This window comes from Phragmites australis, chromosome 2, assembly GCF_958298935.1.
Source record: "Phragmites australis chromosome 2, lpPhrAust1.1, whole genome shotgun sequence".
NCBI classification, from domain to species: Eukaryota; Viridiplantae; Streptophyta; class Magnoliopsida; order Poales; family Poaceae; genus Phragmites; species Phragmites australis.
This window is the reverse complement of record NC_084922.1, coordinates 37,368,578-37,395,916: the sequence shown is the minus strand read 5'-3', so window position 1 is coordinate 37,395,916 and position 27,339 is coordinate 37,368,578. Positions and strand designations below refer to the sequence as shown.

The 27,339-nt window shown below is 41.9% G+C and overlaps 1 protein-coding gene across 1 annotated transcript; it reads right to left on the bottom strand.

Moving 5' to 3' along the window:
• Nucleotides 1–726: 726 nt before the first annotated feature.
• On the bottom strand, nucleotides 727–2,313 carry LOC133908652 (probable WRKY transcription factor 65). The gene is made up of 2 exons (XM_062350770.1): nucleotides 1,764–2,313; nucleotides 727–1,667 (listed from the first exon to the last, which is right to left on the bottom strand). Exons 1-2 carry the CDS (start codon nucleotides 2,069–2,071, stop codon nucleotides 1,073–1,075), a joined length of 903 nt encoding a protein of 300 aa, XP_062206754.1. The 5' UTR covers nucleotides 2,072–2,313; the 3' UTR covers nucleotides 727–1,072.
• Nucleotides 2,314–27,339: the final 25,026 nt, after the last annotated feature.

Below are 27,339 nucleotides of genomic sequence, written 5' to 3'. Positions count from 1 at the left end.
TTCTTCCGGTTCTGCACGTTTGCCACTGAAATCGAGCTAACGGTCGCGACCCCTAGCATTTTGTTTGTGCCAGGCAGATGCACTCGAGTCGAAGGCCTTCAAGTTCAGTATTCAAGGGCGCAGATGCTCGTCTTGGCCGACTGCCCGGAGCGAAACCGGCCGTTAAGAACGATACTCTCGCAGCCTGCATGTGCTGCTACCAGCTAGATTAGATCTGACCTCAGAAATGTCAGCAGCTTAGCTGTGTGCAGCGTTTACTCGGGATTTGTTAAATCCAATCCCTCGTGCCTGCGCGATAGATACATTATCTGCCACCATTTGCCCGAGACTCCTTTCTGAAGAAGCAACTGGCAGGAACCCGGCCGCTTGGTCAAAGCCATCATCTGATCAAGCGGCACGCTACCTACGGGCGCAGAAGTCGCCGACGTGTGTGCACATTGGCAGCGAGAGTCAACCGTTAAGTACCTGCAAGTTGCTGTCAGATGCTTGTTGCAGCACGGCAAGAGCGAGAAAAAAACCCTCAGGCAACGGTTCACACCATGAAGCTGTATGTGTCCGTCCAACACGGCAACGAAATGCATGGTAATTCTGTCAGATAGCGAACTCGCAATCCTTAAGAATTTCAGATTTTTACTTCTGAAATGAAATAGCTGAAACGAAGCTTTTTCCACGGTCACGAAGAGTTCAATGTTATCCATACGCATCACGACAATGACCTGGGCAATGTTTGATTGAAACCATGTTTTTTTCTCTCTCTCCATCTGTATGTCTTCTAAACCAAATCTTACAGAGAAAACAAATTGCTTCAACCAAACCATTAACAAAAAGATGCGTCCTTCTCAATCCCCAAACCCTCACAAATCAACTCTATGCAATTGCAATGCCTCAAATTTTTCTATGCGCTAATAACGTATGAGTGTAGCAACAAATAAAAGAAGAAGAAATTAAAACTAGTAGTCACAAAGGGGAAGAGAGCAAGACACCAAAAGTAGATAGATCAAGAGGAGCTCTACATGAGTTTTTCTGCTCTTATTGGAGACCGGACCCACATGTCAGCTGGCCGCGTCGGTCATCATGATATTGCAGTGCCCTCCGCCGGCTGCTCGACCTTCACCCCGCCTGCCATCGCCACCCCGTCGCCGCCGTGCCGCCGGAACACCACGGCACACTCAGGCAGCTCACCGAGCCCCGCGAACATCGCGTCCTCCTCGCTCCCTTCACCGGCAAATAACGCGCCGACGTCGTCGCCGAACTCGTCGGGGAGGGGCGCGGGCGCGCCGACCGCGGCGCCGAAGAACAACGAGCCGTACATCATCTCGTCCGCCGCGTCGACGTCGGAGGGCGACGTCGACGAGGTGACGGACACGCCGTCGTAGAGCCACCGGAAGTCGTCGTGTACCTCGATGGCCGCCGCGCCGCCCTCGGTGGCAAGCGCGCCGGCGCAGGTCGCGGCGACGTCGTGCGCGCCGATGGACACGGACTCCGCCGGCTCCGGATGAGCGGGCTGGACCTTGTTTGGGGCCTGGCGGTTCTGCGCTCTCAGCACCGCGCCAGAGTGGTTGTGCTCGAAGGAGTAGGTGACGATCACCTTGTCCGGGTCGGCCCGGCTCCGCTCCACCTGCTTCCTTGCCGGACACCCTTTGGAGCTGCTGCACCTGTAGTACGCCCTGCTCCCAAGCCCAGATCAGCAAACGTGCTGCATGCACGTACGGGATCATGTAGCAGCCATCAAGCCATGGATGCGTGATTAATTGCTTAATTACCTCGGGAAAGGGGAGCCCTTGATGGGCTTCTGGCCGTACTTCCGCCACGCCCACTTGTCGGTGTGCGTGTGGCCCTCACCGACGCCCTTGGGCCGCGGGCCGCTCACGTCGGCCAGCGGCACGGTCACCGACCGCTTCTGCGCCGACCGCCGCCTTCCGCTTGCAGCAGGCGAAGTAGACGGCGCCGCCGCTGGTGACACCAGCGACCCCGCGCAATCACCCGAAGCACCACCACCAGCCCCAACCTTGCCCTCGCCTCCGGACACCGTCGGCAACGCCCCCGCCCCGTCGCTCCACTCGCCGTCCATGGTGTGATCGGTCGGAAATGGATCAGGCGGCAGGAGCAGTTCTTGGCTCGACGCCACCAGCTAGCAAGCTGCCACAAAACATGTACGAACGCATCCACGGGATATAAAGAAACGGTGGCGAGGTGTGGCAGTGAACTAAACTAACACGAGGTTGTCGTCGTAGTGACGCTGTAGCGCGTTCAGTTTTGCGGTGTGATAGGCGGGGAGGTCGTGGGGTTGTGGGCGCGCACGCTGGATTGGCTTCGAGACGTGGGCATCGGACTTAAACAATAAAGAGAGACAGGCTTGACAATACGAGCGTGCGACGGCGACGTCTCCCCAAGTCCCCATTATTATCTCATGTCCGTATGGAACGCCTCTCATCTGTCAGCAGTTGCTTCCTCTGATCGGGAAGTCGATGAGTAGTAGCACTCTACTATATTAACATGCGCATAATGTATTGGAGTGGTTGGCGCGGAATAGCTAGCAGCATAGGTGCGCGGTTGCGGAGGAAGAAATAGGCTTCAGTTCGCTGTCAGTCTCAGGTTTTGAGAAACAAGTTAGATGTGTTTTTTTTAATGAGTTATTGATAATATTCGAATTGAGTTTAACTTGTTGAGTATGTATTTGTTGATGCTTGTTTTTTTTCATGAGTTTAACTTGTTGAGTATGTATTTGTTGATGCTTGTTTTTTTCATGACTAATTTGAGTTTGAGGAAAAATAGAATTGATGTGTTTATTTCTGAGTTAGGAAAAATGAACTCAACAGAATATCCGGTGTGTTGGGAACTTAGCTTGACTGGATGATTAGGTGTTATGCTGACAAGAACATCATAGTATTTTTGTCTTTGAAAAGAAATCTGGACGATGCACTGGATAGTCCGGTATGGGCTACAAGAGTTCATCGGAATATTTTCTGCAGAGAAGGAACCTTTCGGAGTGAAATGAAGTTCAACCCACCGGATGATCCGGTGGTTCCATCAGTGAGCGCCAAAGTACTGTTCAGTGCGCGAGAAAGTTTGAAATTTGAGTTTGGCGCCAAAACTGAAGTAGCCACCGAATAGTCCAGTGTTAGTATTTGTGAACACCGGAGGGTACACTGAACTAATTCTCGTAGAGAGATTGCCAGTCGTTGATCAGGTGGAATTGAACTCACCGGATGTAACACCGGAAGCTTGCACTAGACCTTTTCTTGCAGAAAGTATTTTTTTAGACGCAAAATGAATCTGAGCTCATTGGATGATCCGGTGTTCAGGAACAAAACACACCAAAGCATCCAGTGTTCTCGAGTTCTGTACAATGTGCTTTGAAATGAGGATTTGTGTTCCGAGCTAACCTAGAGGTAGCTTGGAGTGGAAGAAACATGTTTGCTTGTTTCATGGTGTGCAGGAAATAGAAGCTATTTGGTGGTCGACGACGAGATGATCAGGGTCAAGCGGGAGGCTTAGTGCTGGACGATCAAGGAGGTCGAGCGAAGTCAAGGGTGATCCTAGTGGTACATGTAGAGGTCAAACAAAATATAGATGGAGAAGTATGAAAACGGTGTGTTGACAAAGTCAAGCGAAGGGGATGCTGGTGCAAGTGACAAGGTGGCCTAAGGGATCGGGAGCGGGAGAGACTTGCCAGCGGTTAAGATCGCAAGATGGAGTAAACGTGTCGATATCAGAGCGCTTGCTTGAGGCAAGGCAAGTGGCGGCTAGGCACGCTTTGAGAAGCATACTAGGGTTTCGTGGTTTGGCCATAAAATTGTGGGAGGATTGGAGGGTCACGTGATATTATCGTGAAGCTTGCGTCGAGGTGAAGCTAAGTCGTGAAGAAGTTGTGACTGTTCGATGGAAGGAGCGAAATCTGAACTAAAATGCTCGAGTGCTAGGTTAGAGTGCACTACCGGTGAATGGTATTTTGAGAACATAGAAACTTAAAAGCCAAGGAAACTCTCGAGGGCTATAAATAGAAGAGTAGAGCTGTGGAAAAATCTTGAGCCAGCCATTTGAGAGCCTTGTGATAGGTTTTAGAGGAGAGGAGATGATAGGCTAAGTCTTTATAATAGGCTAGAGTTTTGCGAGAAAAATAACTTTATAATCTACTAAAAATAGAGCCGACCTCCGTGCTTAATGAAGATTATTACTTTTTGTATGAGCTTGTGTTCATCTCTTTCTAGTCTCCTTCTTTTGGTTTCCTTGCATTCAGTGCAAGTTTTTTTTTTGTTGATTTTCGTTTCTATCTTTAAGCTGCAATTTTTCAACCTTGGAAAGTTATTCTTCTTGTTGCTAGAGGCATAAATATTTATATTCTCATGTATTTAAGAAGGTCTTGAATCCTCTTGTCTCTATAACATCAACTTGGAGAGTTGCTTCTTTCGGTGACTGTCATTTGCTTGGTTCTTCGTTCAAGTTTTAAGCTTTTATGTACAAAAACACATAGAATTGTCTTAAATAGAGTCTATGGCTCATATTCCATCCGTGAAGTCATATTGCTTGAAACTTTCTCTCTCACTTTATCTCTCTAAAGTTTATGCTTCTGTTTGTACATTTTTAGGAGCATTGGGAGAACAATGAGTAGGCCATCTATTTCATAAGAAATTTGTAAATTGCTTATTCATCCCCCTCTAGTCGTCTATCTCAGTACTACAATTGGTATCAGAGCTAGTTTGATCACTAATTGACTTTAACCAGTTTTATGATCCATATGCGACATGGAGAGAAACAGGAAGATTTCATTATTCGATGGATGAGATTTTTCGTACTGGAAGGTGTATATGGAGGCTTATCTTCTAAGACAAGTGTAGCGAAAATAACCATATTAGACCATATTCTTGTCAATGAGATCAATGGCTAGGTTTGACGCTAATTGATGATGATCAAGTGGTGATCAAGTGGTGAGAAGAATACTTCAAGCTCTTCTTCCGAAGTACAAGTTGATAGTCTCCATCATCTAAGACAACAACGACATTAAGAAGATGACTCCAAGCTAAGTGCTTGGCAAGAATACTGCCCATGAGATAATCATGAACATAGGGGTTGAAGTCTCTTTCTCATTCGACGCCAATAACCTTGCTCTCACAAGCAAGAAAGTACTATACCCACACATGAATGCAAAGATGAGGAGGCAAGAGCAAGAGTCAAGCTCAAGCGAAAATGATGGAGATGAAGAGAGCAATAAAGATGATGAGCAAAGCAAATCAAGTGATGAAGAAATAGACCCTGAAGTCGCCAAGCTCATCTCTCAAGTGGAGAAGAATATCAAGAAGATCAATGTCAAGATTGATCATCAAATCTCCATAAAAGATTTGGTCAAAACTATCGATCGCATCAAGAAGGAGAAAAGGACTAAGAGGAAGAGGAAGACAAGGGGAAGAGCCAAAGCGTTTGCAAGCATGGGAAGATGAGCGAGTGAAGCTAAAGATTCCTCATCACGCAAGTTGTCATCGCCACCCACTCCTCTAAGAGAAGCTCTTCCTCAATGTCATCATCATGCAAGTTATCATCGCGCAAGTCATCATAACAATGTCTTATGGCCAAAGGTATGGATAGTGATGTAAGTGATGATAAAACCGATGAGGATTCTCCTTCCTATGATGAACTCATTTATTTGATCAATGAGCAACAAATGACCCTTAAGAAATAATCAACAGAGCTTAAGAAATTCAATACACTTAATGATATTCATGCTACCTTTGTTTCTAATTATGATCAATTATTAAGGAAATTCAATTTGCTAACAAGGAGCATGATGAGCTTAATGCTAAATTTGAGTACATTGAATCTCGAACTAAGGTTCTTTTGGAGTAATCTACCTCTCTATTTAATTTCAATCCTAATGTAGATGCTTGCACTTCTTGTGATGATTTAATTGATTTATCTAGATCACACCTTTGCAATGAGATATTTGTTGAGAATGTTCTTGTAGAACTATCTAATAACCTCATTGCGCAAGACAATGATGAGCTCAAGCAAGAAGTGGAAAAGCTCAAGAAGAACTTGATAAGATTAAAGGGCAATAACCATGTCCAACCTACTCAAGATAACCATGCTACCATAGTGAAGAAGCTTGCGGAGGGGTCAATCGTGATATGCTTCAAATGTTATTAAGAAGGTCATAAGTCTTTTCAATGCAAGCAAGTCAAGAAGGAGACCAAGAAGAAGAAAGCAATGAACCTCTCCAATAAGACCTCCAACTTCTACACCAGGGTTAACTACAAGATCGAGACCAAGAGCAACCATTATAAGCTCAAGAAAAAAGAAAATGGCAAGATAGTTGCACATATGATTGGGAGAAAGAATTTGGGGTGGAACCAATCCATTTGGGTGTCCAATAAAATCATCACCAACATGAAGGGGGCCCAATCGGTTTGGGTTCCAAAGAAGACTTGAAGCCCTAGACGGCTACAAGGATTTAGAGACTTGGCTCACAAATTAAAGTGAAGGTTTAAACAAAGAAGCCAAGTGTATAAGATTAAACGTATTGATAAAGATCATGATCATCACATACCCAAATTCCCATCCAAAGATAATGAGGTAATGGTAGCTAGACTTTTATTCATGTTTTTTGAACCATTGCCTTATCTATGATTACATGCGCTTATTTCAATTTATTATAATGCAAGTGTAGGTTTTTATATGGTATATTGCTTGTGTTTCTCTCTTTCTTATGAGCAATCTATATGGTTTATTAGTTGTAGTTTTTTTTCATAGCATTAGTTTCACAAATGGTATCTTTTATGTATAATAAACCAATCTATAGGGTACCCTTCCTATTGTTATTAATAACAAGTGCATATATCTCTCAAGTATTCAACACTTGTATGTACACATTTTGGGAGAGTGTATCCTATGAGTTGTGATTTTGAGACTAACATGTGTTGCTACATGTATCTTTTGTAATCTCATTGAGAAATCAACACGTCTCCGAAGGTATGCAATGCTTAAAAATTTTAATTGGTATCATTGTAAATTCATTTGTTTATTTAAGCTACATCTATGCATGATATGACTTAAATTTTCTACCTCTACTTATTGTCTAGATGCACATATATTGCTATATTCCTACAAATGGTATTCACAAGTGAGTTTCATTATATGTATGCACACGTAAATGGGGGTTTAGATTATATCATGTGAGTTTTATGAATTATGATCCTTGTTTGTCCTTTTTCAATTAATATCAATGCCTCATATCCTTACAATTGGTATATATTTTTAATTGGTATTATTTCATATGGATCATGATTTATAAAGCTCTCTCCTATGTGATCTAATGCTCTTTCTTGATTTCAACATATGTTTGTAGCCCCTTATGACATTGTTGATAAATGGGTAGAAGTTTGATGATCAAAGCAAGAAGAAAGATACAAGATATCTAGGAATACCAAAGTTGACAAAGTGGGAGAAGAAGATACAAGAGGCAACATAAGGCACCTAGGTTGACAAAGGGGAGAAGTTCTTGCATGAATCGATCAAGGGAGATAGTGAAAATGAAGAAAGGGGGAGCCACAACATAAGGGACTAAATGGTAAGAACATGCATTCAAGTAATGTGGTAAGGCTTTGTGCTATTTACGATTGGTATTATTTATTATTTGTCACTTGCTTTGATTGTGTTTTCATAAATTACCAAAAAAGAGGAGATTGTAGCGAAAATGATTCTATTAGACTATGATTGTGATTTTAGTAATTAATGACAACATAATCATTGGGACTAACATGTTTGTCAAGAATATATATTAGTAGGTGTCATAGATGCAATACATCAAGAAGTCACCGCAGCCGTGTCAAAGATTGATTGAATTAGAGAAGTCTTAGGAGAACTGACCTCACAGAAAAGTCTGGTATAGAAGACTTTACACTCACTGGAGAATTGTGCATAGAGGCTGATAGCCTCACCGGATAGTCCGATGATCTGCACAGGGTAACACTTGAGCATTTCTTGCAGAGAAGAATACAAGAGCAAAAGACTAAAGATCAACCTACCAGAAGGTCCGATGCTTGGTTTGTGCGCACCGGAGTATAGCACCGGAGAATTTCTTGCTGAGGTGACTGCAAATGTCGAAGAATGAAGAACAATCCACCGGAAGGTCCGGTGCTCTGAAGATCGATGCATCAGAGCATTTCTTGCAGAGAAGAAGTGACGCAATCTGGCTCAAGATAACTCACCAGAAGGTCCGGTGATGGATTTGAAGGCACACCGGTGTGTTCGGTGTTCACAGAGACTTTAAGTGGAAGTCCAACTGTTAGTTTTTGAGGTTGTTCTCACCGGATCATCCGGTATTAACAGTTTTTTGGACCATTAGGAAAATGGCTAGTTGACGGGTTTGAGGCTATAAATACCTCTCCACTTAGTCATTTAATGTTGTGGCATACTGCTGGAGTCTAGAGAAAGCTCATACACACTTGAGAATATATTGAAGCCATCAAAGTTCTTACAGTGATTATCTAATGCAATTAAGTACAAGATTAGAGAGTATTTAGTGCTTATAGGCCTAGAGTGAGTTGTAGCTAGGTGCTGCAGCTTGAAGAAGGGATCAATGAGTGATCCTAGCTTGTATCAAGTATTACGTCGGTGCCTTGGAGTCTTAGTGATTCGCCGGCATCTTGGGCCTCTATGGCTCAAGCTTGTTGACTCTCCGACTTGGTGTGGAGCGACGACAAGACACGTGTACGGGGACGTGGAGACCCTTGCCTTGGTTGCTCAAGCTCCGAAGTGATCACGACGGTAAGTGACCGGAAGAGAGGCTCATCGTGCTTTAGACCTTGTCTTAGTGACTTGATAGCTCAAGAGCCGTAACCGGAAGAGACTTAGCGACCAGGAGCATATCCTTTATAGAGTTCCAACGTGGACTAGGGGTGACATTCATGTCATCAATACAACAGGATAAAAATTTCTTGTACCGAGTTTGTCTCTCTACCTTATTTACGTTTCTGCATTTACGTACTTGCAATTTATCTTGCTAAAGTAGGTTACAATCCTCTTGAGCGATAGAGTAGACACACTAGATAAACCTAGAGCATATTTAAATAGAAATTGAGATAGGTTTATCTTGTGAAGTTTCTTGAAGCTAATTTGATTTAAGTTTTTAAGTGTCCTAATTTACCCCCCCCCCCCTCTTAGGACGTCACCGTTCCTCACACCACAGAAGTGCAATATGGAAAGTAGTTGATTCCAACTACGAGATCCATGTTGTTGACACATCTCAAGTTCAAATTGAATAGTATGAAGCCAATAACAAGGCCAGAAATATTTTGTTCTCTAGCCTGAGTCAGAATGAGTTTGATAGGGTCCAACACCTCCGTTCTACTTGGGAGATCTGGACTACTCCGAATGTCTTCCATTAAGACACTAATCAGATTAAGGCCAAACGTCAAAGCGCATACAACCAAGAATACCAAATGTGTGTGCAAGGGTCTGGTGAATCTCTGGATGCTATGTTTGCTCATTTTGATGGAATTATGAGCGACCTTAGATCCACTAGTGTTTTACCCTACTCTGACTATGAGAGGGCGATCAAGCTTCTCTATGTTCTTGATCATAGCATATAGGAAGTGAAGATCTCGAGCATTGAAGAGTCACCAAATTACAACACGTTAACTTGTGATGAACTCTTTCAGCAAGCTCAAATCCTTTGTGATAGCCAAGATGGCTAGGATTGGTCTCGAAAACCTCCTGTATTAGAATATGGCATTGGTTTCGGGACTTAGTGGTGGCAACTAGTCTGGAGGTGGTGTTTCTTGTGCTAACACTTTATCTGGTGGATTTGCTTTGTCATCCCTTGTTTCTATCACATAGGAGCAGGTGGAGGTACTTGATGATGAGGACCATCCCTTCATGTGAAGAAGTTCACCCGCTTCTTCACCAACCACCGAGATCAGAGGAGGAGTGGCTCTCGAGCCTGTTTTGAGTGTGGTGACACCACCCACTTCAAGGTAGACTGTCTTAAGCTCAAGAAGAGGAGGACAACGATCACGATAGCAACAAGCACAAGAAAAAGAATAAGAAGCCCTTTTTCAAGAAGAACCACGACAAGATGGCCAAGAGGAGAGCTTGGAGGCGGAGGAACCGCAAGTGAAGAATATGAAAAAGGCTAAAGACTTCACCCGCCTCTACTTCATGGCGAATGACAACGACAATAACAGTGATTTTGAGCTTATCCTTCTAAGGTATTGCCTTCTTACGACTAGCTTTCCATCTAAGTTGATACTTTGAATGATGCTCTTGTTTGCCAGGATAGGTTACTTAAAAATATTGTGCGTGAGTTAAAGGATCTTAGGTCTACGTATGAGTCTGTGTCTTCTAAACTTGCATTGCTTAGGTCTAGGCCAGATGTTGAGGAGTGTGAGATTTGTTTGATTGTCATGGCTGAACTTGCTGAACTTCGTAGTGTGCATGCGCAAGTCGCCAGTCGGCTTGAGAATGCCGAAAAGAAGCTCCTTGAGGAGCAATCTATGTCTACTCTCTTGGGCGTTTGCAAAAATTACCCTTTACTTGCAAAGGATAATGAACTGAAAGACAAACATCTTAAGTAGTTAGAACCTAGGTTGGAGAGTGTTGGTTGTTCGAAGGATGTGTAGTCAAACTGTTCAACCTGCATTATCTTTCAGGATAAGCTCAACTAGGTTAGGTTAGAGGGCAAGTTCAAAAGCTTCTGATTGAAAATGAGCACATCCTCTCTCTAATGGAGAAGTACTCATAGGGAAAAGGAAAAATGAATTTGATCTTGTCCAAGACCAAGATATGTGCTCACAAGGCGGGTTTGGCTCTTGGGTTTGGTTTTGAGAGGGTGACATACAATAGGAAAAGTAAGACTGTGTTCACCATACCTACTATCCTAGATGCTGATAAGTCCAAAATTAATGCCACACCACCACGTTCAACAAAAAACTCATACCACAACCCAAGAAAGCTCTACAATCTAAGGTGAGAGCCCCTATGAGAGAACCTAGAGTGACTGGTAGCCAAATTCGCAAGAGACTTTACCATTGCACCTACTGTTAGGAGGGTCATTTGGTTGGTTTTTTGCTTTTGCTATAGGAGAGATGAGTGGGAGTGGAGTACCTGGACCATGTATCGCCCCTATATTGGTGTACACAAGCTTTTTCCTCGCTCCTACTCATGAATCTCTAGCGCTTTTTAATCTCTTTCTAGAGACGTTTCCCGGCGCGGATCATAACATGGCTTATATGGTTTTGATTCACATGTTGCAAGCCTTGTGTCCTAGCATGTAGATAGACCATGTTTTTCCCGTCATGGCACTTGCCCTTAGCGCACTTGTATTGATTTACTTGCACTTGCTTTAGGGCAGATGACCCAATACTGGATCCCCATGATGTATATCACTAACCACAGTACTGAGCCATCCACCTATCTTTCTTCTTATATGTAGGTGGCAGGTGGAGGTCTCAAGATCAAGTGTCTCATTGACTCTGGTTGTTCATGCCACATGACTGGAGACTCATCATGGTTCTCCAGCCACATCCCCGACGAAGCATCATGAGTACATTACATTCGAGAATGATCGGAAAGGTAAAAGTGAAGGCCAAATGAACGGTAAAGGTAAATGAGAGTTTCACTCTCAAAGATGTGGCTTTGGTTGAGCATCTAGGATATAACTTAATTTTTGTATCTCAGTTGCTTGATGATGACTTGGAAGTGCGCTTCAAGCGTAATACTTCTTGAGTTCTTGATTCTTCTAGCGCTTTGATTTGCAAGATTTTTAGAGTTGAGAGAGTTTTTAGAGCCAATTTTTCTGAGTCTTCTAGTTCTTCTCGGTGTTTACTTGCTTAACCTTCTTCTGAGCTTTGGATGTGGTATAGGAGACTAGGGCATATGAGCTTTGATTTGCTTATTCATTTGAGTGCCCTAGGCTTGATCCGATGATTGCCTAAGCTCAAGTTTGAGAAAAATCTTATTTGTGCTCCTTGTCGGCATGGTAAGATGGTTGTTGCTCCTCACCCACCAGTCAATCTAGTGATGACTGAATGATCGGGAGAACTTCTCCACATGGACACTGTTGGTCCTTCCCAAGATCGTTCGATGGAAAACGGTATGTGCTTATCATTGTTGATGATTATTCTCGCTACTCTTGGGTTTTCTTTCTTGTGAGCAAGGATGAATTGTTCTTACACTTTCGGAGCTTGGCTTTGAAATTGTTCAAGGAACTCTCTGGTATATTGAAAATAATTTGCAGTGATAATGACACCGAGTTTAAGAACTATCTTTTTGATGATTTCTGTCTTGAACATGGCATCGAGCATCAATTTTTTGCCTCACGCGTTCCTCAGCAAAATGGCAAAGTTGAGAGAAAGAACATGACTTTGGTGGAAATGGCTAGGATGATGCTTAATGAGCATAGGACTCATAGAAAGTTTTGTACTGAGGCCATTAGCACAATGTGCTACATCTCCAATAGGATTTTCTTGCACTTGATCTTGAATTTGACTTCTTACGAGTTGCGCTTTGGGAGGAAACCGAATGTTTCACATTTGAGAGTTTTCGGCTGTTGGTGCTTCATCCTAAAGCGTTGCAATCTTTACAAGTTCGAGTCGCGCTCTTCTGATAGTATTTTCTTGGGATGTTCTCTTCATAGTCATGCTTACATGGTTTGCAATATTGACTCTAACACCATCATGAAATCCTTTGATGTGACTTTTGATGAGTCAACTCCCTGTGCTAGTTCTGTCTTTGAGTGTGCAAGTGATCATGAGATGAATGAGATCATCTTTGTGGATGGTGATCTTCCAGCTCTCGGTGAGGACGAGGATGATCCATTACTTCCCTCGATTATACCTGCTTTGGAGTTGGCTGCTGCTTCTTCTACTCCAGCAGAGGATCCTACAGCTTCTACATCCACTTCAACTACTTTCGAGCCTGCACCAGCTATGTTTGAGGGGGAGATTCACTCACGACGTGAGGCTCCTCAACACATTTAACGTCTACACCCTCCACACATGATGATCGGGGATCTCGATGAGAAGGTAATGAGGTCAAAGTCTGAATCTCATGCTCATTTTACTGATTCTGTATTTGTTGCTTCTTTCTAACCCCATGATGTTAGACATACTCTATCTGATTCAAATTGGGTTAATGCAATGCATGAAGAGTTAGACAATTTTGAGAGAAACCAAGTTTTAGTCCTTGTAGAACCACCTCCTAATGTACACACCATAGACACGAAATGGGTCTGTAGTGAGAAACAAAGCTAGACTTGTAGCCCAAGATTTCACTCAAATTAAGAGGATAGACTTTAGGGAGACCTTTGCACCCATAGCTTGGCTAGAAGCTATTAGGATTCTTCTTGCATTTGCAGCATCCAAGAGTTTCAAATTGTTTTAAATGGATGTCAAGAGTGTGTTCCTAAATAGTTTCATTCAGGAAGAGGTCTATGTCAAGCAACCCCTAGGCTTTGAGCACCCCAAATACCTACATAGAGTATACAAGCTTCAGAAAGTTTTGTGTGAGCTCAAGCAGGCTCCTAGGGCTTGATACGATAGGCTTAGATCCTTCTTGCTAGAGCATGGGTGTGTGATAGGGTCGGTCGATAAAACTTTGTTCACTCTCATGCATGACAAAGATTTTCAATTTGTTTAGATTTACGTGGATGATATCGTTTTTTGTGGCTCTTCTCATGTACTTGTGGTAAAGTTTGCATAAACTATGAGCAGGGAGTTCGAGATGTCGATGATAGATGAGCTCAACTTTTTCCTTAGACTTCAAATCAAGCAATGAAAGTAAGGTATATTCGTCCATCAAATAAAGTACACCAAGAAATTGTTGAAGAAGTTTGATATGAGCGACATGAAGCCCTTGGCTACACCAATGGGTACCTCGACCATGCTTGATCCAAATGAAGATTGCGATGCGGTGGACCAGTGGGAGTTCAGGAGTATGATTGGCTCTCGCTTGTACCTGACAGCTACAAGACCGGACATCCACTTCGTCGTCTACTTGTGCACTTGCTTCCAGGCTTCACTACGGACATCTCACCACCAAGCAGTGAAACGCATTCTGAGGTATCTCAAGCTCAAGTTTGGACTTTGGTTTTTTGTTTCCTCTTCGCTTTCTCTTCAAAAAATTTCAAATGCGGATTTTACTGGTTGTAGAATTGATAGGAATAGTATCTCTGGTACTTGTCATTTCTTGGGTACTTCTCTTATGTGTTGGTCTTATCGCAAGTAGTCTAGAGTTGCTACCGAAGCTGAATATGTAATTGTCGCTAGCTGTTGCTCACAAATTTTGTGGATGATTGCTACCTTGAGGGACTTTGGGTTAGATTTCAAAAGCGTGGCACTTTTGTATGACAACATCAGTGCCATAAGCCTAGCCAATAACCTAGTCCTACATTCCAGAACCAAACACATAGATGTAAGATTCAACTTCTTGAGAGATCACAATGAGAAGGGGGACATTGACTTAAAATACATTGATACCCAACACCAGCTAGCTGACTAGATGCTACTAGATTTGCCTTTTTGTGGGGAGATCTTGGTGTGTGCCATTGAAGCATCTAGGTCCCTAATTCATATTTTGGTAATTAATGATAATATATCTTTTATGGACTAACATGTTTGAATGAGTTATGAAAATGTTAGTCACAAAGATGTTGCGGAGCTAGAAGATGCATGAGTGGAAAACATGAAGAACGGCTAGCTCAAGGAAAAGGTATAATTGTAGGGCATTTTCTTTTACTGGTCAACGGAGATTAGAGAAGAGAAATTGACCAAATTGATTAGATAACTGTCGTACTATAAAGAGGGGTTGATGTGCGTCTACTTGAGGTATCTATAGTGCCAAATTTGCTCAAACTTGCATTTCATATAGAGTGGAAAATTTAGTTTGAGAGAACCCATAAAAAACTCATCTTTGGGGTGTTTCTATGTACTGGCGGTCTGACCGCCAGAGAGGCCGGTTTAGCCGCTGTATAAAAGCCTCATCGATGCTGAGCAGAACCCAGTCGCGGTCTGACCGCCAAAGAGGCCGGTTTGACCGCTGTATAAAATCTCATCGATGCTGAGTAGAACCCAGTCCTGGTCTGACCGAAGGGTGTGCCGGTCTGACTGCAAATCATACAGAGAATTTTGGTTCCTCTGGTCTGGTTGGCGGTCTAATCGCTGGCTTGGCCGGTCTGACCACCCGGGGAACAGAGAGTTTTGGCACTCTGTTCCCTGCTCGTGGTCTGATCGTGACTGGCCGCGGTCTGACCACCGGCATGTGTAAGGGTCATCATGACACTTTCTGTTTCTGTTGTAAAAGCGGCGGTCCAATCGCCATGTGACCTATGGTCAGACCGCCAGAGTCGCAAAGCTGTCTTATCAACAGCAACGGCCACTTTTTGGAGTGTGGGCTATAAATAGAGGCTTGGCTGGTTCAAGGAAGTAAGCAAGCATTTCATTACAACTCATTTGAGCTCTTGCCTTCCTTCTCTCACTCTCTTGGCTTAGTGATTGCATTCTTGAGAGTGTGAGAGCATCTAGTGCATAACTTTGAAATGTTTGAGCATTAAGGAACTAGTGATCTTTCAAGCAAGCATCATTGATTTGTTACTCTTGGAGGTTGCCGCCTCCTAGATGGCTTGGAGGTTGTTGCGCTGTTGAGCCCTTCAAGGAGATTGTGAAGGAGCCACGACGGTGATTGTGAGGGGCTTGAGCACGCCTTGCCAGAGCAGCGAAGTACTACGCTAGTGGAATCCATGTATTGAGTAGTTCTTGTTCTATTCCAACTTAAGATCAAGTTGCTCGGTGTGAGCCATTTCTCTTGTGAGAATTGGATACTTGATAGAGAAGCAGTTAGAAGCTTGAACTCACCTCAACATGAATTAGGGGTGATCCAAAAATTATCGATACCACGGGATAAATTTCTTGTGTCATACCTTAAGCAATTTACTTTGAGCAAATTTATTTTATGCAATTTATCTTTCTAGAATATAAATTGTTGCTTGTCACCTTAGGATTGCAAACCTTGACTTAGCTTTTAGTTGCTTTCATATTGCTCTAGCGATATTTAGTTTAATTCCACAAGCTTTCTTGATCTCTTAGCAATTAGTTTTTAAAACCGCCTATTCACCCCCCCCTCTAGTCGGTATCCTAGATCCTACAACCACCCCTATGGCATTGTGTGACAGGGAGTTGTTCTTGTACATACTCTATCTTACTTTTATTGCATTTGCATTTACATCACATTTTGTAAGATATTCATAGTAGTTAAGTTTCACTTATATGTTCATTGCACTTTCTTGTACTAGTTGTGAATTTATGCTAGGTGTAGTATATATATGACAAATTATGCAAGCTTAAACTCTTTTTAGACACTGTATGAAATTTGTTGAGCTAGCTTGTATTTTCTAAGAATGAACTTGAAATATGAGCGTAATCGTGTGTCACCCTTGAGTGTTTGCTTTAGCTTGATCAGTACTTAAATTAGTGCTAATTTTGTGAAAAGCTTGTGCTAGACCGCTTTGTTCAGTTCAACCGATTGGGGCTCTTTGACCTTTGTCTATGTAGATGTTTAGCACATGATTAACCCTTGAGAGAACATGTGCTTTTTTGTGTCGCAAAGGCACAACAAGTCTTAGCTTTATGAAAAATTACATCTCTTAATCCTATGTTAAGTTAATCAAATGAATGATCAAATTTTAAGCTAAAATTGAATCCAATACAGTGGCTTAATGCTTCATGTGATTTGTTAAAGAAGAGAACCCCTGGTTGCTAAAGTTCACTTGAGGATATGAAAATGACCCAATGATAAATTTAACTTGTGTTTTTGTAATGTGCTAAAAATGTTCTTTTTCATCTTATCAAACTAAGACTTAGATTGATATGTGGATGTTTGCATAGCCCGTTGGGTTGAACTTGGTTGCCTAGTTTGAACTTGATATAGCACTAATTTCCCTAATCTTTACACTGATTATGAAACTGTGGATACTTTTATGGTGACATCTTTTTTGATAATTGAAAAACTTGATCAAAAGCTATTCTCCCGGTGCTTGTGACATGGAATCACTCTGAGACTTTGTGCGCCTTTGAGTTATATTGTTTACTCCTCATAGTGCTTTAACATCTCTAGTCCTTGCAAGTACTTTGTGGTCTATATGTGAACCTTGGTAGGTTTGTGTCGCATTTGTATATCTTTTCCATTACTAAAGAGGGAGTAAAACGGGTGAAGTTGCATAAGAAAGGGGAGATTTTGCATTTATGTGTACCCTTTCTGCATTCATGATGAATCCATTGCCAACAAGGGGGAAAATATAGAAGATACATGATAGCTTGGGGGAGAAAATTCATGCATTTTTGTCAAGAGGGAGTTTCTTTTCGACTTATGTTTTTTCCAAATCCTTTTTATACTAGGTGATCATGTTCTTGCTTCTCTTTGGCTTTTGGATCACTTAGATATGCTTATGGGTTCTCGTTCTTCAACTCTTTTTTTAATCTTCATGTGTGTTCTCAATGGACTCGTCAAGGGGTTGATTGAGAAACCAAGTTGAGATGTGCCTTGATTTGATTGTGATGAGTCATTGACAATGTTCGAGTTGAGTTCAACTTGTTTAGCATGTGCTTGTTGATGATTGTTCTTGTTAATGACTAACTCAAGTTGGAGGAAAAATGGAATTAGTGTTTTTGTTTCTGAGTCTAGGAAAAAATGAACTCACCGGAATATCCAGTGTATGGGAAGTTAGCTTGACCAGATGGTCCGATGTTGTGCTGACAAGAACGTCGGAGTATTTTTGTCTATGAGAAGAAATTTGGACGATGCACTGGATAGTCCAGTGTGGGTTACAAGAGTTCACCGGAGTATTCCTGCAGAGAAGGAACCTTTCGGAGGAAAATAAAGTTCAACCCGCCGAATGATCCGATGATTCCATCAGTGAGCGCTGAAGTATTGTTCAGTGCATGGCAAAGTTTAAAATTTGAGTTTGGCGCCAAAACTGAAGTAGCTACCGGATAATCTGGTGTTATTGTAGAGAGATTGCCAGTCGCTGATTAGGTGGAATTGAACTTACTGGACGTTCCAGTGATTGAAGGGTTAACACCAGAAGTTTGCACCGGACCTTTTCTTGCAGAAAGTATTTTTCTGGGTACAAAATGAATCTGAGCTCACCGAATGATCCGGTGTTCAGGAACAAAACACACCGAAACATCTAGTGTTCTCAAGTTCTACGGAATGTTCTTTGAATTGAGGATTTTTGTTCTGAGCTAACCTAGTGGTAGTTTGGAGTGGAAAAAATATGTTTGCTTGTTTCATGGTGTACAGAGAATGAAAGCAACCTGGCGGCGACGGCGAGATGATTGGGGCCAAGCGTGAGGCTTGGTGCTGGATGATCAAGGAGACCAGGCGAAGTCAAGAGTGATCCTAGTGGTATACGTGGAGGTTAATCAAAGTATGAATGGAGAAGTATGAAGACAGCGTGTTGATAAAGTCAAGTGAAGGGGATGTCGGTGCAAGTGACAAGGTGGCCTAAGGTACGGGAGCGGGAGGGACTTGCCGGCTGTCAAGATCGTAAGATAGAGTACACATGTCGACATCAGAGTGCTTGCTTGAGGCAAAGCAAGTGGTAACTAGTCATGCTTTGAGAAGAATGCTAGAGTTTCATGGTTTGGTCACAGAACCGTAGGAGGACTAGAGGGTCATATGGCATTATCGTGAAGCTTGCGTCGAGGTGAAGCTAATTCATGAAGAAGCCATGGCCATTCAATGTAAGGAATAAAATTTAGACCAAAATGTCTCAGTGGTAGGTAAGAGTGCACTACCGGTGAAGAGTATTTTGGAAATAAGAAAACTTAAGGACTAAGAAAGCTCCCAATGGCTATAAATAGAGAGGTACAACTGTGGCAGAGTCTTGAGCCAGCCATTTGAAAGTTTTGTGATAGATTTTAGAGGAGAGGAGAGAATACGCTAAGTTTTTGTAATAGGTTAGAGCTTTTATGAGAAAATTAACTTTGTAATTTGCTAAAAATAGGACTGACCTCTGTGCTTAATGAAGATTATTTTCTTGCATAAGTTTGTGTTTATCTTCTTCTAGTCTCCTTCTTTTGGTTTTCATGCTTTCGGTGCAAGTTTTCGATTTTCTTGTTGATTTTCGTTTTTGCCTTTAAGCTGCAATTTTTTAACTTCAGGATGTTGTTTTTCTTGTTGGTAGAGGTATAAATGTTCATACTCTCATATATTTAAGAAGGTATTACATCCTCTTGTCTTTAGACCATCGATTTGGTGAGAGTTGTTTTTTTGATGGCTATCATTTGCTTTGTTTTTCATTTAACTTTAAAGTTTTTATGCACAAAGATATATAAAATAGTCTTGAATAGACTCTATGGATCATATTCCATCTGTAAAGTTATGTTGCATGAAACTTTCTCTTAGGCTTTGTTTTTTTAAAATTTATGTTTCTGTTTGTACGTTTTTATGAAACGTTAGGTGAATAAAAAGTAGGCTATTTATTTTGAAAGAAATTTGTGAGAACCCTTCTAGTTGTCCACCTGTTGCAACAGTGCCGGTAACTGAGACATGTGTGGTAGCTAAATATTTCAGAGCCGAGACTGTGCGGAGCTCACGGCGTTTCGGAGGACAAATGGCCTGAGATTTTTCTTTTGTCTGTCCGTAAGATATATAGAGGCATTGGAGATTTTCAGCAGGTGCGTACTGCCCCGCAGCGTCACGCTAAAAGACAGGAGCAAGATCGTGGTAATTCAGGGTCGGACTAGTCATTTTCCATTGCTTGGAGGAGAAACAATGTTGATACTTCTTCTGCATTTTCAAATTGTGGGGGTCAAATCCCTGGTTGTTGAAGTTAAACTGGGCCAATTCCAGGACGTCATGTCTGATATATTCCTAAGCAGTTTCATGTTCGAAAGTTTCCAGGACGTCATGTCAGATATATTCCTAAGCAGTTTCATGTTTGACAGTTTCCATGTGTTGAGAGCACTACCAACAAAGATAGCTAGAGACAGATTGCGCATTTGATCGTATTCTGACGCAATTATTCTTTGGTTAATCTGTTCGGTTATCACATCATAGTCCCTCTCATTTGCTAAGTTCTTTATTCCTCGGGTGTTCTCATCGATCCTGACCTGTTCAACCGCGGCTTCAATCATGAGGTGGCAGTGGCTTACTGGCATCACACTGCATCTCACGCATCACCTCTGCTCCCATATAAAACTCCATCCAGTTTGACAAGACCCTAACAACCGAATAGGTTATTAGGCGGAAAGATGGGAACGCGGAAACAGCTGTGGTTGTTTGCAATAGAAAAGGGGACTGCAAATGATTCTGGTGTATGCCAAGCTGATCAGCTGAATGCACCCTGTTAGGTTCTAATCTTAGGTAATGGATATGAAGGCTTAGCTCTAGGACTAGAACACTTAAAATATGCGGAACCATGAACATATCCGATGAGGGTGAAACCACTAGGATTGGTGATGCTTTGGGTAGATTGGTGATGTAGACGTACACGATGATGTAGCTTATCGGTTGGTGAAGATGATACCGTACTTGTGGTCGTCGGTGTTAGAGAAGACGTTGATGCAGTGGACGCCAACATGGTGTACCAGCTCGGTGAAGTCACAACAACGGCCTTCGATTTGTTTTCAGCACCCTGATGATCGTGGGTGTTTTAGATGTGTTGGAGAGAGATAGGGCCACGTGAGATCAATTCTTTACAGGCGTCGGCTCCTCCCCTTATATATACGGGGCTGCACAAGTCAAGGCCACAACCAATCATTGGTCGCACATCCGATCAAGGCGCGTAGAGGGGGCAGACTCCCTCCGTTTTTCTCTGTCTTTCTATTTCCACTCATTAGGTGCCGAGATCAATCCAACATTCTCCTCCTTGATCGTAAGGCTAAAACATCATAAACTCATTCTAAATGAAATTAGCATACCAAGGTAAAGTGTTACAATAGCCAATAAAAATACCTGTAGCATACTATTCCATCTCGAAATGAATATTCGTTATTCTTAATGGGAGTTGGTTTGTTTTATAGCTCTCTTATCTAGAATCATAGGCTTTCCAATAACCTCATACCGGCAACATGATCATGAAAAATGTGAGGTGATAAACCTTTAGTGAGCGAATCCGCAAGCATTGACTTAGTACTTATATGCTTGATATTGATTGTTTGATCTTGTATTCTATATTTCACAATATGATACTTAATATCGATGTGTTTTGCAGCACCACTCCACTTGTTATCACTCGTATAAAAAACTGCGAGTTGATTATCATAGTATAATGTAAGTGGCTTTGAAATATTGTCAACCACTCTAAATCCCGAAATAAAGTTATTTAGCCATACAGTTTGTCCGGGAGTCTCATAACATGCTACAAACTCAGCTTTCATTGTTGACGATGTCGTAAGTATCTGTTTCGAGCTTTTCCACGAGATAGCTCCTACAGTGAGAGTGAAGTAATAACCTGATGTGGATTTCTTAGTATCCACACACACTGCAAAGTCTGCATTCGAATAACCAAAAACTTTGAGGTTATCGAATTTTCTAAATATGAGCATGTAATTCTTAGTTCCTTGCAAATAGCGAAAGATTTTCTTAATGGCTTTCCAATGGTACGATCCTAGATTTGACTGATATCTGCCAAACATCCCAGTAACAAAAGCTAAATCAGGGCCTGTACATACTTGATATCTAATGCTTTCAACAGCTGAAGCATAAGGAACCGACTTCATCTGATCAGATTCATATTGGTTCCTCGGACATTGAAATGTCCCAATTTTATAACCCTTAACAAGAAGAGCAGGCGTGGAAGAGCACTTATGCATATTGTATTTCTTAGAACTCTATCAATATATGCCTTTTGAGACAAATCTAATACTCTTTGGACCGATCTCGGTGAATCTCAATGCCAAGAACATAAGAAGCTTCACCGAGATCCTTCGTGTCAAAATTAGAGTATAAAAATCTCTTGGTCTCAAACAGCATATCCTTATCGCTGCTGGCCAATAAGATATCATCCACATAAAGAACTAAGATAGTGAATTTTTACCCTTTAAAATTTGCATAAATACAGTTATTAACTTTATTTTCTTTAAAGCCATACTTTCTAATAACTTTATCAAACTTGAGATACCACTGCTTAGATGCTTACTTTAGACCATAAATTGATTTCTTAAGTCGACATCCCAAATGTTCCTTATCTTCCATGACAAAACCTTCCGGTGGAGCCCATGTAAACATTTTCTTCTAAGTCACCATTAAGGAATGCCATCTTTACATCATTTGATGCAACTATAAATTATAATACGCTACAAATGCTCTAATTATTCTGAAAGAAACTTTACTTGATACAGGAAAAAAAGTATCATTATAGTCGAAGCCTTCTCTTTGTGAGAGGCCCTTAGCTACGAGCCTCGCTTTGAACCTTTCAATATTTCCCTTAGAGTCATGCTTGTTTTTGTAGACCCATTTATAGCCTACTATTTTGGCTCTATTAGGAATTTCTACTATGTCTCATACATCATTATCGCTCATAGACTTTAATTTGATCTTTCATGGTATTAAGCCACTCAGATGACTGCTCACTCATCATTGCCTATTTATATGAGTTGGTATCTTCTGTCTTCCCTATGTCATTAACATCCTCATTCATGTAGACAATATAATCATTCGAGATGGAAGGCTCATGTCACGCTGTGACCTCCTAATCGGTTCGTTAGTCACTGTAGGACCAGGACTAGGTATTGTAGGGGATTGCTAAGGCTCATCATTAGGTGCATCATGAGGAATTTCGGAGACCTCAATAGGGGGTGCACTAACGTTAGTTTCTACAAAAGGTGTAACCACCTAGTGCACAAGGATGTAGGGCTCTTAGATCAGCGGTGTAGGAACGTAAACATGCTTTTCCTTTAGATCAACTTCCTTGGGCTTCAGATCCCTAATCTCAAGAAATACATCGTGTCTTATTTCAATGAACTTAGTGATCCTATCTGGATAGTAAAAGTGATACCCCTTTGACTTATTGGGATACCCGATAAAATGACAACTAACTGTCTTAAGATCTAACTTCCCAATATGTGGATTAAAAAATTTAACTTCAGCTGCATAGGCCCACACTCGTAAATACTTCAAAGAGGGGTTTCTCCCTATCCATAGTTCATAAGGTGTTTTTGGAACTGGTTTACTGGGAACCTGATTAAGAATGTGTGCAGCTATCTTAAGTACCTCCATCCAATTGGTAAACTACAATAGCTGAGCATACTTCGCACCATGTTCATAAGAGTGCAATTTTATCTCTTAGCTACCTCATTCTGCTGAGGTTTACCAAGTGTAGAATACTGGGCTACTATGTCATTTTCTTGAAGGAATCTGGCAAAGGGACCAAGGATTTACCCATAAAGGATATGTCTCCCATAATACTCTCCCCCATGATCCGATCTCATTACTTTAATCTTTAGGTTGTGCTGATTTTCTAACTCATTCTTAAAAATCTTGAATTCATCAAGTGACTAAAATATATCCTTAATGGGGTAGATGTAGCTGTAATGGGAGAAATCATCAGTGAAGGTAATGAATGAATCAAAGCCATCCACCGATGTCACAGAAAAGGACCGCAAATGTCCGTGTGAATTAGTTCTAATAATCATGTACTCCGAGTGGCCCCCTTCTTTATTTGCTTAACATATTTTCCTTTAATACAATCTATGCAGTGGTTAGAATCGGAGAAGTCTAAGGGTTGAAGAATCTCTTCCTTAATGAGATGCTCCATCCCCCCCCCCCTTGAAATGTGGTCTAAACGACAATGCCATAGTTTTAAAGAAGTCTCATTAATTGTACTTCTCTCTCTTATGGCTTACATCACATACATTTATAGACACAGAGGATTCATTAAGAGAAAGCATGTAAAGTTTGTCTTGTCAGAGGACAAGACCAATAACATCTGAATTAAACTTAAGAATGCACTTATTGTCTCCAAAATTATAATGAAAACCATCATCATCTAACATCGAAACAGAAATGAGATTTCTTCTCATAGTAGGAACATAAACTACGTTATGCAGTCTAAGAGTGAAGCCACTATCAAGAACTAATGGAAGGGATCTTACAGCTTCAACTTTAGCTTCCTTCCCATTGGCCACTCTAAGACTTCGCTCCCCCTTTCCTAATGTTCTGACGGTAAGGAATTCCTGTAAGGAGTTGGTAACATGCACAATGGCACCTGAGTCAATTCACTAGAAATTAAGGGAAAATCAACATAAAGAGATTTATCAATTAATGTTATTAAATTATTACCCTTCTTTGCACGCCACTTCAGGAAACCAACATAGTCCTTTTGGTAGTGGTCCTTCTTGTGGCAGAAGTGGCATCCGTCATGCTTAGGTTCTTGAGAGGCAGGAGCAGGTGCCTTGGACGTCCTCTGTGCTGTCTTGTCGTGCTTAGTGACAAATTACAACTTCTTCTTAGAGTTGAAATCTCCTTGATATTTTCTTTTGTTCCTAAGGCTACTAACTTGATTAGCAAAATCTTTCTTTTTAGCCCTCAATCTCTCTTCCTCTTAAACACACATCACGATTAGGTTACTCATGGTCTATTTCTCCTTCTGAGTATTGCAGTTAATCTTAAAGCGAGAAAATTCAAGAGTAAGATATATCATAATGAAATGGACAAGAAAACCATAAGAGATTTTCATTACCATGCTCTTGAGTTTGGCAGCCATGTCTGTCATCATCATCATATGTTCTCTTATGCCGCTGGACCCATAATTGTACTTAGTGTTGAGGAGCTTCTGAATCAATATACAGGTATAAACATTGGAGGTGACTTTGAATTGCTCCTCCACAGATACCAAGTACGTCTTAGCCTTTTCTAAGATTGGGATTGCTCTCCTTATAGCTTCCGATATCGAGTTCCTCATTATCATAAGAGACATGCGGTTGGACCGCTCCCACTTCTCAAAAAGTGCATTATAAGTTTTCTTTGGTTCATCATAATTCTCCACACCAATGGCGCGAGCAGTAAGAGCATCAACCCTGAGTGTATAGTCAAAGTCCAAAACTCCATGGACAACAGTCACCTTAGCTTTCCAAGCGGGAAAGTTATTCCCTATAAATTGCTCTATGTCGTCAATTGTGACGGCAACAGAGGAAGAGTTAAGAGCTAGAGAGAAAAGTTGGGCCAGATTAGAAATTTATCATGAATAAATTTTCCCAAAATAACTGTATGTTGGTATGATTAAAATCATACAAAAATGAAATTTAAAACTCTAATCCGCATCACCGTTGGGCAGAAAATGGAAAAGAATTTGAATTAACACATAAAATGGTGCACAATTATAGTCAACTTTGGTCATAAAGTAATTATGAACCTACATAAATCGATCGTAAAATTCTCCTCAATTTTTTCCCGTTGGTTCCAATTCTTCTAGAGAATTAATCATAATTTTATGCATTAAATATCATTTATTTGGGCTATAAACATCATTAATTCCATTGCATAAAAGACAACATTAGAAATTCCCTAAAAAACGTTAGAAAGAAAAGAGCCCAAAACAGCCCATAAATCAGGCCGGCCAATTAGCGCCCGAGTGCGGCGGCCCACTACTCCTCATGCACGCTCGACCCGTTAGAGCGGCTCAGCAAGCCCCGCTAGCCCTCCTTCACACGCGTCGGCCAAACGACCCGATGATTCTTAGTCTCCCATCCAGATCGAACTATATGCCACCATTATCACCGAGACAAAATGCAAAGCCCACCCATAACCCTAGCCCTAGCTCAGTCTCCCTCTCCTCTTCCAATTTCACTACACCGCAAGAGAAGAGAACATGAGAAACAAGAGTAGCGGTGGTGAAGCTGGGCTACTGGCCGACGGCGAGGGACGAGATAAGTGGCCACTAAAGAGGAGGGATGCATCAAGGCTGCGGAACTGCACCACCTCGGGCCTGCTCGTCGGTGCACGCGCACGATGGAAATCACACGCGTCCCCATCGAGCTACTTTGCGGTGGTGCCCGTGAAGGCAATGGCGTGCACGCGGCAAGAGGAGGCAACACGCTAGTAAGGATCATGGCACACGCTAGTCTAAGGTGTCTGTGCGTGACCAAGACGAAAAGGATGAGCTCGCAGCAGCTCCGACAATGACAACATCGAACACATGTGCAAGAACATGTGAGTATCCCTTTCTTCTTCTAGTCCTTGTGCTTGGTTCGGGATTTAAGGGTTAGGGTTCTAGTATTAGGGGGTTAGGGCATTCAGAAATTTGGCGGGGGGGGGGGGGGTTTACTTAGGGTTTCATATTTGCCTAATTCTCCTCCAATTAGTACACAAAATACACATACATGCACAAAAATCATCTAATCCGAGCTGAATACTCATAAAACATGAATATGTGTGCTCTAATAACATTAAACCAATTCTAATTAGGGCTAATTCATCATTAACCGAGACAAAATCACCATAAATATGAACAATTAGCACTAGACTAAGAGTGATTGAGCCTTAAATTGATCTAATGGGGTTCAATCCATGCTAGGGCAGCTCTGATATCGATTGTTAGGTTATAATCCTTAGGTAATGGACATGAAGGTCTAGCTCTAGGACTTGAACCCTCAAAATATGTGGAAGCATGGGCATACCCGATGAGGGTGAAGCTATTAGGATTGGTGATGCTTCGGGTAGATTGGTGATGTAGGCGTACACGACAACATAGGTGATTAGTCGGTGAAGATGATGACGTACTTGTGGTTGTCAGTGTCGGGGAAGGCGTTGATGCAGTGGACGATGGCGTGGTGTAGCAGGTCGGTGAAGTCACGGTGGCGGCCTTTGATCCATTTTCAATGCCCTGATCATCGTGGGTGGTTTAGATGTGTTGGAGAGAGATAGGGCCATGTGAGATCGATTCTTTACGGGAGCCGGGTCCTCCCCCTTATATATATGGCACCGTATGGGTTGGGGCCACAACCAATCGTTGGTTGTGCCTCCGAGCAAGGCGCGTAGAGGGGGCAGACTCCCTCCATTTTTCTCGGTCTTTCTATTTCCACTCGTTAGGTGCCGGGATCAATCAAACAACATCATGCATGTATGTACGAATAGTTTACGCAATGAAGCCTCACAATCTGTGGCTTTATGCCCGATCGATCCATACGCTCTCAACTGCTCAAAATTGATCATAAGTATGCGATACATCCCGGGACAATGGTCTTCTGGGTCAACCTGGTTTGAATTCTGAACAGCTACTTTGCAATTACCTTGTTCTAACTAGGTTGCATTTGAGTAGAACATGCAAATCTTGAGTTAGCACATACAATTGAAGCCTTAGCTGAGTCATTGAAAGTACAAGGCTAAGGCGCAACAAGTTTTCCCTTATTT